This window comes from Crotalus tigris, unplaced genomic scaffold (genome assembly GCF_016545835.1).
Source record: "Crotalus tigris isolate CLP2741 ecotype Arizona unplaced genomic scaffold, ASM1654583v1 scf7180000020455.750797, whole genome shotgun sequence".
NCBI classification, from domain to species: Eukaryota; Metazoa; Chordata; class Lepidosauria; order Squamata; family Viperidae; genus Crotalus; species Crotalus tigris.
In genome coordinates, this window is record NW_024098029.1 from 612706 (window position 1) to 624138 (window position 11433).

At 43.5% G+C, this 11433-nt stretch overlaps 1 protein-coding gene across 1 annotated transcript; it reads left to right on the forward strand.

Moving 5' to 3' along the window:
- The first annotated feature begins 11 nt into the window (after positions 1 to 11).
- On the forward strand, positions 12 to 9699 carry POLM (DNA polymerase mu). Its single transcript, XM_039366872.1, has 12 exons — positions 12 to 270; positions 586 to 827; positions 1508 to 1694; positions 2577 to 2675; positions 2783 to 2953; positions 3184 to 3255; positions 4229 to 4349; positions 5671 to 5803; positions 6371 to 6473; positions 7467 to 7754; positions 9127 to 9210; positions 9420 to 9699. The coding sequence occupies exons 1-12, from the start codon at positions 142 to 144 to the stop codon at positions 9504 to 9506; spliced, it is 1716 nt and encodes a 571-aa protein (XP_039222806.1). The 5' UTR covers positions 12 to 141; the 3' UTR covers positions 9507 to 9699.
- Positions 9700 to 11433: the final 1734 nt, after the last annotated feature.

Below are 11433 nucleotides of genomic sequence, written 5' to 3' on the forward strand. Positions count from 1 at the left end.
AGCATCCTCCTTTTCCTAAGCTGGCCAAGAAGAGAAAGCCAAGGAGGCTAGCCGAAGCTGGCTGGGCACCTCAGTTTGGGGGCTGGCTAAGTTGACTCTCGTTTTCCTTCTCTTTTTTTAAAAAAGAAAATAACGTCGGGAATGTGGCTTGCTGGGTTCCGTGCGGTTTCTCACTGTTTCTCTTTGCTGCCCGTTGATTACCTGCCCTCTTTTCCTGAAGGGCAGGAAATGAACTTCTGTGCTTTCAAAAGGCAAAGCCAAAGATGGCAGGTGTGAGGTTTGATGCTCGAGTGCTGGGCAGGAGTGTCTTGCAGTGTTTCTCAACCTTGACAATTTTAAGGCATGTGGACTTCAATTCCCAGAATTCCACAGCCAGCATTGCTGGCTGTGGAATTCTGGGAGTTGAAGTCACCATGCCTTAAAATTGTCAAGGTTGAGAAACACTGGAAGGGTTCAGGCTGGCCTAACTAGGAAATTTAAAGAGTTGAAAACTCTTCCCAGGTCTTCATTTAAGAACTGTAACAAGCCTTTTCCTTTCCTTTTCTTTGTTTTCCCCTTCTCTCTTTCGTTCTCTCCTTTCTGCAGCTGAGCTTTTTTGGAGAAGTCAGAGTAGGTCCCATCAGGGGGCAGATCATGGCCCAGCTGCCCGTGAAAAAACGGCGTCCTCCTCGGGCTGAGCCTGGTCCTCAGCCGGCTAACTCAGAGGTCCCGGTGCGTTTCCCCGAAGTGGTGCTTGGCCTGGTTGAGAAGAGGATGGGCAGTAGCCGGAAGACGTTCCTGACCTCCTTGGCTCTCAGCAGAGGTTTTTCTGTAGATGATCCCCGCAGGTAGGTGTCCCAACGGGAATGGGGCCAAGGGCCAGGAAGAATGAGAACCAAGAGGAATAGAAGAATGGAATGGAATGGAATAGAATGGAATAAAATAGAGTATAGAGTAGAGTAGAATAAGGAATAGAATAGAACGAATAGAATAGAATAACAGAGTTGGAAGGGACCTTGGAGGTCTTCTAGTCCAACCCCCTACTAGGGCAGGAAACCCTGTACCATTTCAAACAAATTGTTGTTCATTGTCTTCTTAAAAATCTCCAGTGTTGGAGCATTCACAACTTCTGGAGGCAAGTTGTTCCACTGGTTAATTGTTCTGTTAAGAAATTTCTTCTTCTAGGTTGTTTCTCTCTTTGATTGATTTATATCCGTTGTTTTTTCTCTTGCCTTCTGATGCTTTGGAAAATAGGTTGACTCCCTCTTCTTCGTGGCAGCCCCTGAGATATTGGAAGACTGCTATCATGTCCCCCCTCGTCCTTCTGTTTGTTAGACTAGACATATCCAGTTCATGCAACCGTTCTTCGTTAAGTCCCTTAATTATCTTCGTTGCTCTTTTCTGCATTCTTTCTAGAGTCCCAACATCCTTTTTCCATCATGGTGACCAAAACTGGTTGCAGTATTCCAAGTGTGACCTTAACAAGGCTTTATAAAGTGGTATTAAAGTGATATCTTTGCTTTTGTAGTGAGAAAGTAACTCACATTGTGTCCGAAGGCAATTCTGGAGATGAGGTGGTTGAGTGGCTGAAGAAGAATGGAAGGCCACCTGCCAAAGCCATAGGAGATGGGCCAGCTCTGCTGGACCTCAGCTGGTTCACTGAGAGCATGGGTGCCGGGCGCCCTGTTGAGATTGAACTCAGGCACCGTCTGAAGGTACGTAAAGATCCTTACAGGTTGCACTTGGGACCTGTTTTTAAGAGCAAGGCTGTGGCTTTTCACCTGTATGTCTTTCATCTGGCTCTGCTCAATCTGGAGCGTGGGCCATACCTTCTTTTGTGTTTACCCCAAAGGAAACCGTCCCTGTCTTTATAGCGGAACTACTACATCCTGCAACAGCTTTGTTCCTTATGCCATACATCTTGTAAATTTGGAGGATTCTTTCTTTTTTTGGCCATGTATATGTGTACATTCAAACTAGACTGATGTTTCTCTGTGTCATATACGTGGGTATATGCAAAATGGTATTTTTTGAGAGCTGAATGCAGTGAAATTTCATTTTAACGTAAGCCAATTAGTGTACATTTAAAGTGACAGTAAAGTTTTTATTCTGTTCTAATTCAAGACAAAATCCTTCAACACAACAAAAGATAGCGAGAAAAGCTTATTTGTCTCTCTTCACAATTTGTCTCTATTCACATGTTTCAACTCCCAGAATTTCTCCCACCTCTTCAAGTGGCCGAAGTTGATAGGCCCTTTTTAAGATGAATGATTGGAAGGCAAAAATCTGCCCTCCTTTCAGGGTAAATGTGGTCATTGTGGCTTAAACCTTGGCTTAAGCAACACAAGTTGTGTGTTAATGTGTATTTAAACCAGCCACTGTAGCTCTTAAGTTTTCCTTCCTCCCTCTTTCCCCCCTTCCTTCTATTCTTCCTCCCTCCCTCCCTCCCTCCCTCCCTCCCTCCCTTCCTTCCTTCTCATGGTTTCTGGGACTTTGCTAGAATATGAATCAGAACAAAAGGTGGCAGTTTTATTATTGCTTTCACTGAAGGATGATTTGGACGTCCTGAAGCATCTTGCCTATCTCCTTTTGCCCAGGTGACTACTCCGATAGCGCCACTAGAAGAAAAAGGCCAGGTGCCTCCCTACATCTGCCAGAGACGGACTCCCCTGCACCACCACAACTCCACACTCACGGTAATTTCACTCAGTGTAGACTGGTAATACTATCAGCAACATGGGTCTAAGTGTTTGAGCCCTCTTTGGAAGGCTTGGACTTTAATGTTCCTGGCTGCCTTTTCTAGGATGCTCTAGAAACCATGGCAGAAGAGGCTAAATTCACGGGCAGTGAAGTTCGGAGCTTGGCCTTTTCCAGAGCTGCTTCGGTGCTTAAGTCCCTGCCTTGGAAGGTCAGCAGAATTCAGCAACTCTACCCCGTGCCCGGCATCGGAGAGCATTCGCGGAGAATTATCCAGGTAGAGGGATACTCATGTCTTATCCCATTCTAGCATCGTCACCCTCCTGTTCATTTTGCATTCTGATGCCCCTTGTTTGTAATGGGGCTCTTGCTATGCAACTGTGTCAAGAAAGGCCGTAAAATGGGGCAAAACCCACTTATCAGCTGTTTCACTTAGCAACACACATTTTGGGCTCAATTGTGGTCATAATTCAAAGACTTATTGCATTGTTTGTGTCTTCCCAATAGGAAATGCTGGAAGATGGCCTTTCTGCAGAGGTGGAGAAAGTTAGACAATCTGAGAGATACCGGACAATGAAGGTGCAGAGGCTCTGTGTGGCCGATGGCTACGGCTAGATGGGGGGATGGACACGGCATGGAATTTGGTGTATAACATTTCGTGCATCCCCATTGTAAGGGAACACTGCCTGAATCCTGGGTGTACTGCTGGTTTCAGGAGAAGATTGACTTCTTAAATTTTGGAGTGCTAATGCAAGTTTCTGGTCCTCGGTGTGCTAGGGTCAAGGTATGGGCTAAACTTTCAGTCACCGAGTAAAAAATAAACAATTGCCACTGGATATTTTATATTCAGATAGCTAGCTCAGAAAATTACTACTACATCTAGTGAAATTCCCCCAAAATTATACAAAGTACATGTGAGCAAATGTTCACCCATCCGCTGACTTTGGAGGGCCTCATCCCCTGAATTTTATTTTTGTGAAAATTATTTAAGGATTTTAAAGAACATCTGCTTGGATTCAGCCTACTGCTATAAGCCACTTGGCCAGCCTGAGGATCTTAATTGGAGCCTGTGGTTTCGGGCTATCCGTTGAATGCCTTTTCATCTGAGGCCAGATGTGTTGGCCCAAAGTTACCGCCGGGTGAATAGCCAGGATTGAAAATGGATTGTAACCCATTTTCTAGTCTTAAGAATGAACCCAGCTTTCTTTAGTTAAGAAACTGCACCAGAGAAGTGCATGGAAATGATAGTAGCAAAGAACGTTCTTGTTTTGTTTTTAGAAATACGCAGCCCGTATGAATTTCTTCCTCAGATAGAAGAGAATATGTGTAGCTCCTTGGTGCTCTCTATTTGGTTTTCTTGCAGACGTTTCACTACCAGTGCACTGATGGTGTTATCTGGGTTGATAATGAAATGTCTGCAAGAAAAAATCATCAAGCTAAGGGACCACCAAGGAGCCCACATTTCTTCTTGCCTTCCTGACCTGTTACACGGTTGAATTATGGACCTTTTGCTTTCCCAGATGGGGGTGATGGAATTTGTTTTTCTCCATAGCTTTTCACCAAGATCTTTGGAGTTGGGATACGGATAGCCAGCCAGTGGTACCAGGAGGGGCTCAGGTCCCTTGCTGACTTACAGCTGCACCAGATAAAACTGAATAAAGAACAGCAAGCAGGTGAGTAATTTGTGCCAAAGAAAAGGGCATTTTTATGTATCTTGGGGAAGAGAATTGTCTTTTGGGGTGAGTAGTAAATTAGTCACTATTTTATTAAGTTTTAAGACTGTTCACTTCTTTGGCAAAACTGCCTTTAAAAAGAATTCTGTGCTTTGTATTAGTTGATAAAAAATTGCTTTCTTTCCAATATGATTTTCCATAAATATGTGTTGATTGAGTCTTGTGCTTTATAATAGGAGAGGGGGGAAAGATGAACTGAGTTAAGTATTAGAAATACTGGCGTGATGTGACTGTTTAAAGCATAATGATATACATTTTTTTCTAAATAGCATAAGCATCAAACCAGTTGCTCACAGTAGTATTTTATATAGCTCTAATAAATTTAATGCCTTAGTAATCTATAAAATTCATTAGGATACCTCTCTATCTCTGTCTTACACCCATTGACTAACCAATCAAACGTCCACCTCTAAAATCCTGCTTGATTAGGGCTGATGGGTTTTTGTAATAAGCAGCTCTGAAATACAATTTTTATCTAATTTATTGTCCAGAGAAAAGAATGGTCCCTGTCTTGAGTGGTTTTTTTAACTTGTAGGAAAAGAAATTCAATGTTATTACCAATGTTAATATCAATATTATCACTTCCAAAGAACAGTCTTGCCAGCTGAAAATTACAGGACCTATATTAACTTACATACCGATACATCTGGAGATTATTCTGTATTCTATAAGGCTTTTTATAGAAGTGTTTTTGGATATGTCAAGTGTCGACGGTGCTAACATCGGATGTTCTTGCTTTGACAATATATGAAGATGCAGCCAATTTCCCCTTAACTTGTGTGTTACTTTTAGAGTTAGAATTAGTTGATCCTGGAGGGGAGGAGGAAGAATGTGTATGGGAATTAGCTAGACATAACAATGTTGTAGTAGAGTGCTTTTCAAGGTTGTTTGAAATAAGAGATGATAAGAAATGGCCTGATTGAAGAACTGGAGGGAAGGTCTGCAATTCAAACTAATTGGAGAATGTGATTTATGAATGTTAATTAGAGGAGGGAATTGTGCTTTAATACTATATGTTTAGGGGAGGGGAATCCAGATTTCGGCTTGAACCATGTACGTGCTGATGCCATGCTACTCAAACAAAGATTCTTTAAGGTAAACAAGGCCTCGAAGTTCTTTGAAGAGTTTCATCTGTCGGAACCATGACATCAAGATATGAACCTGGCCCTTAAATTACATTTCTAGCTATTCAGTATAGAATAACTTGTTCCAGATGATCCTTGATTGCTTCTTAATGACTTGGGCCTGATCTTCCCTGCAGGACTTCTTCATTATGAGGACCTGAATACCCCCGTGGAGCTCTGGGAAGCCGAGGCCATCAGCCAGGTGGTGCACAAGGTGGTTGAGGAGGTTTTGCCTGGAACGATGGTCATGCTGACTGGAGGATTTAGGAGGTGAATTGATTTGGACAGCAAACACTGGATAACTTGGAGAAATAAAAGCTAGTTAAATTAAAGTGGGCGGTTCCAGTCTTTCCTGGTGCTGCTGGTAGCTAGAAATCCTGTGGTCGTAAATGTCAACCATCAGTGGACAAAAACATGCTTCAACCATGAATTGATTAAGAACCTCATGGATTGACTGATAAATAAATTTTCAGATGGGCAGACTTATTTCCCTGAAATGTTAGCAATAATCATGCTAGCTGGGGAATTCTCTGCATTTATGTCCATATAGCTGGAACGTTGGTGCTAGGAAATCAGTATAAAAGGATGAGAGATTGAAAAATCGTCATGTCTGGATTCCCATTACCCACTAAAGCCACGTTCCTTTGGCCCATTTTTTGAGACCTTTCAGTGAATGGGTCCCCATTGTGCTATGTTCTGATTTGATTGTAATGGTTTGTCTGAAGCCAGCCAGTGGTGGTTGACGCAGCCATGTTTAGCCCTGTTAACAATGTTAAATGCCAATAAAAACAAACTTGACCGGAAATTTATGGCTACAGTCTGTCTCCCCCCCAATAGAGGGAAGCCATGTGGCCATGACGTGGACCTGCTCATCACCCATCCTTCTGAAGGTCAAGAACTGGGACTTTTGCGCAAAGTCATCAGTGTCCTGGAGAGCCAGGTAGGTGAAGATCTGAATGCAAGGAGGATCTGGTAAAACAGGCAGATCTGAACATGACCGGAAGCAGTAAATGTATTGTATGTTGGTTTTTTTTTTTAAAGAAAGTTGCATTCAAGTCACAGATCTGCAGTGTGAAAATTGCCAGGTTTCAAAGATGCATAAGAATTAAACCATGAATCTAATTGCTCTCTGTTTAGCAGGCTTACACTTCCTTACTGAAGACATACATTTCATTCGCACATGCTGAATCTTACATAAACACCCACACATACACACAAACAATTTACAGTAAAAGTAGAATTAGGCTATGTTTCCTATCCAGTCTACCTGGTAAGGCTGATGAGAATATACATCTGAAACGTAACATATCAAAGACCACACGTGGAATATTGTATCCCGTTTTGGTCGCCGCAATATAAAAAAGAATTACAGACTCTGGAAAGAATGCAGAGAAGAGTGACAAAGATGATTAGGGGACTGGTGGTAAAACATGTGTAGAAGGGATGCGGGAATTGGGTATGGCCGGTCTAGAGAAAATATTTATGGGGCTGCCACAAAGAAAAGGAGGGTCAATCTATTTTCCAAAGCATCAGAGGGCAAGACAAGAAAAATGCCTGACTGAGGAATTCTGGGAGTCAAGGTCCACAAGTCATAAAAGGGCGAAGTTGGAAGACCCCTGCATTAAACGAATCATGGCAGTTGTTAAGTGAATCATGTGGTCCTTAAAGAAATCTGGCTTCCCGCGTTGACTCTGCTTTTCGGAAGCCAGCTGGGAAGATTACAAAAGATGATCACACAACCCTGGGACAGTTGCCAAATGCCTGAATTGTGTCCATAGGGATGCTGCAGCAGTTGTAAGTGTGAAAACCGGTCATAAGTCACTTTTTTCAGTGCCGTTGTAACTTCGAATGGTCCATAAATGAATGATTGTAAGTCGGGGACGGTCTGTAAATTCTGGGCATGATTCTCCTCCACGGGGTTCTCTTCCCTCAGGGCTTCTTGCTGTATCATAGTTTCCACCGAAGCAGCTTTCTCTCCCTCGAAGATGAAGAGCTGTGGGTTAGCGGCGGTTCAAGCACCATGGACCACTTTGAGCGCTGCCTCTCCATCTTCCATCTTGGGAATCTTGCTGGAAGCCATCCAGGGGGCGCAGGGCTTCAGAAGCTCGACGCCTCAGCGGGGCCCGGTGCATCTTGTCCCCGGACAGCTGTGCGGGTGGACTTGGTGGTGACCCCCTTCAGCCAGTTTCCTTTTGCCTTGCTTGGCTGGACCGGCTCACGGGTGAGTTCCATGTGGGCTGGGTCCTGCATTCAAACTCGGTTTTGTATTCATTTGGGGGTCACCTTGGGGAAAAGGTTGGTGCCAGAGAGTTTCTAAGGAGCTGTTCATGTCAAATTAAGGAGGAGTCTGAACAGGGTAGCAGAGCCAGCCTGCCTGCCTGTCTGCCTATCTATAGATCTATCGATCTCTCTACCCATCCATCCGTCCATCTACCAATCTCTCTCTCTCTCTCTCTCTCTCTCTCTCTCTCTCTCTCTCTCTCGTATCTCTATCATCCTCTATCTATATCCATCCATCCAGTAAGTTAAACCATGCAGGTATTTGGGATATCAAATTAATTAGGACTCCAAATTTGGGCACAGAGTCTCTCTCTCTCACTCCCTCTTTCCTCCCTCTCTCTTATCTCTCTCCCTCTCTCTTCCTGTCCCTCTCCCTTTCTCTTCCTCCATTCCATCCAGAATTTCCAGCAGGTGCTTTTTTGAGTTTATCTGGAGATGCTAGGTGCTCCTGCACACAAAGAGTTTGTTTACACTTCAATCCTCCTTCAACTCTTGTGAGAAAAGGTCAAGTCCCTTCACTGCGGACTGGAAGAATTATTCATCCAGGCTTTCTTGAAGGAGTTTCAGGGCCAACAATCAGAGCTTAGAGTACAGGATGTTGGAACTGAAACAGAAACCCTCTGGGCCTCCATTGTTATTGAATTCTTGGCCATGATCTCTTTGAAACGGTTGACTTTCTTCTTCCTGGAATGTTTGCATGAGCCATTTCTATTTTATAAGCCTGTAATAGAATCTCCCATCTCTCGCTTGTGTGCACTTTGAGATAATTTCCTTTGTGTTCTGGAGTTCAACACAACCTCCTGTGGAAGGAGAAATCTTAGGTATTTTTCTTCTGTGATCCTGCAGAAGACTGAAATCAAATTCAGAATGGCTATGCTAAAGAACTAGGGTGAAAGTAAAAAAAAGAAATTTAATTCAGATAATTATAAAAAGAAAACCCCTAAGCTGTTCTCATTTGTTCCAGAGTGCATGGAATAATAGACTTCAATTACCGGAAGGCAAAAGGCTTCTTCTATGATTATCCGGTTAGCCTATTGTTAGTTTTCAAAGCTTTCTTAGCTGGATATTTGAAGTACCTGATTGAAGACCTTATTCCTGCTCACTAGCAATCAGAATGGACATCTAATTTGGGATGTCCAGGAGTCTGGCATTCCTAAGAATGGCAAATTCATTCACCAGCCTTCCAAAACTGATTCAAAGTTTGGGAGGGAACAGGTCATCTTTTCGAGATGCGTCAGGCAAACCCCTCATCTATTTCGCATTCAGAGGAGACTTTGTTGTGGATTAACAAATCTGGCACTTTACCTTCACAGAATTTTGAACGAGACCTTCGCCGTTTCTCTAAGCGTGAGAAGAAGATGACCCTCAACAGCCATGGCCTCTATCACCTGGAGCAGGTAAGTGGTCCCTGGAGCAAGAATCTCAAGAGGCATGACTTTGGGTTTGTTCTGCAAAAGTTCAGGGCAGATGAGGTAGTTGTGGGTTTTTGATCGGAGTTTGTCGAGACCTGGCTACAAATTATTTAGCTATGGGGAATTTGCCAAGTAGAAAAAGGTCTTCACTGACTGATTAATGTATATGTGCTTATTTTTTGCATGTTCTTCAGAAAATTTTCCTGCCCGCTGCCTCCGAGGAAGAGATTTTTCAGCATTTAGGACTGGAGTATCTACCGCCTGAAGAGAGAAATGCTTGAGCTTTTGTTGTGCAAAGCAGTTTTTTCACCCTGTGGAATTCACAAATGAATGAGAACCAGCCAGGTTACACTTCATATAACCTTCACTCTGTGTGTGTGTGTGTGTGTGTGTGTGTGTGTGTGATCTAAGACATAATTTATTTCTGGATTGTGTCAATGGAACTTTAGGAAATACATCACGTTTTTTTTCATACTCTGTTGGTTTCTGTTTTGATTTTTTTCCTTAACAGGCTCACAGCTAATCCTTGACGTAGAAACGCAATTGGGCCCAGAATTTCTGTTGCTAAGCAATGTGGTTGTTAAATGAGTTGCACCAGTAGTGGGATGCAAATATCTGAACAACCAGTTCTCCGTGTGGATGCAGGCCTGGAAGTCTGAGTCTAGAACAGTGGTTCTCAACCTGTGGTTCGGGACCCCATTTGGGGTTGAACGACCATTTCACGGGGGTCGCCAAACAAGGCTGTCCGCCATTTTCCCCCCCTTTTCTTTGGCCACGCCCGTGGCACCCAGTGATGTATAAGTGGTTGGGGGTCACCACAACATGGGGAACTGTATTATGGGGTCGCGGCATTAGAAAGGTTGAGAACCACTGGTCTAGAACAAAAAACAGAAATATACGGTCATCTCTCCTAAGAGCCCTGGTGGTGCAGTGGTTGGAATGTGGTATTGTAAGCTGACTCTGCTCACTGCCAGCAGTTTGAACCTGACCGGCTCAAAGTTGACTCAGCCTTCCATCCTTCCGAAGTCGGTAAAATGAGGACCCAGATTATTGGGGGCAACAGGCTGACTCTGTAAACCGCTCAGAGACAGCTGTAAAGCTCTATGAAGAGGTTTATAAGTCTAAGTGCTATTGCTATCCTGTAGAATTACCCAAATCTAAGATGAGACTCAACTCATAGGCTAATGAATCTACCAGCGCTTTGACATTCTTTGCTTAAAATATTTTAATACCGAGATGCATCATGCTATCTAAGGCTGTCATAGATGGTCACTAAAAGAACTGTTGTTATTATTTTTACAAATAAGGCAGCCAACATATCCAACACACCTTCCTCCTCCTATTTTACCCATGACATGATAGCAGTATGCCAGTATTTGAGGGGCTGCCACAAGAAGAGTCAACTTATTCTCCAAAGTACCCGGAGACAGGACAAGAGACAATGGATGGAAACTGATCAAAGAGAGAAGCAACCTGGAATTAAGGAGAAACTTCCTAACAGTGAGGACAATTAACCAGTGGAACAGAAGTTGCCTCCAGAAGTTGTGGGTGCTTCATCACTGGAGGTTTTTAAGAAAAAATTGGACAACAGCTACCTGAAATGGTATAGGGTCTCCTGCTTGAGCAGGACATTGGACTAGAAGACCTCCAAGGTCCCTTCCACTTCTTATCCAAGTGATAACTCACAAAACATTCCTGTGAGGCAGGTTGGGTTGAGAGAGAGTCACTGACCCCAAGTCACCCAGCTGTTATTCGTGGCTAAGGCGGGATGTGAACTCACTTAATTCTGGTTAGCCACCCAAATGTGCCTTAATGAGATTGGCAGCCATATCAATAAAAGCATCCTGCAAGAACACAAGCGTGTCACTTCCATTTTGCTGCCCTGAACCAAGATTTAAGCTCAATGTAAGGAAGTTTTACTTTTCATTCCCACTCATCTCCCCCCAAAAAAGATAATAATTGACAGCCCGGTCATACATTCCTGACCTCTTAAATGTTAATTGGGCTGGGCCATAGAAGGACACTTTGCCAGCTAGCCCAGGATGATAACCAATTGTTCTGCAACCCACTCTTGGCATGGATTAACTTCCTGATGCGAGGCAGGAGATACGCTTAGATAAGCCTCAGCCAGTTCTTCATTTGGTTCTGAAAGTTTTGCCCTGAGTAGCAGGTCACGGCCGCATTACAAACGCAGGTGTTTCTAAGAGC

Coding starts and splice junctions, on each gene's coding strand:
- POLM (XM_039366872.1), top strand. CDS start 142: ATGTGGCTTGCTGGGTTCCGTGCGGTTTCTCACTGTTTCTCTTTGCTG. Junction 1,695..2,576: donor AACTCAGGCACCGTCTGAAG/GTACGTAAAGAT, acceptor CCTTTTGCCCAG/GTGACTACTCCGATAGCGCC. Junction 2,676..2,782: donor ACCACAACTCCACACTCACG/GTAATTTCACTC, acceptor TGCCTTTTCTAG/GATGCTCTAGAAACCATGGC.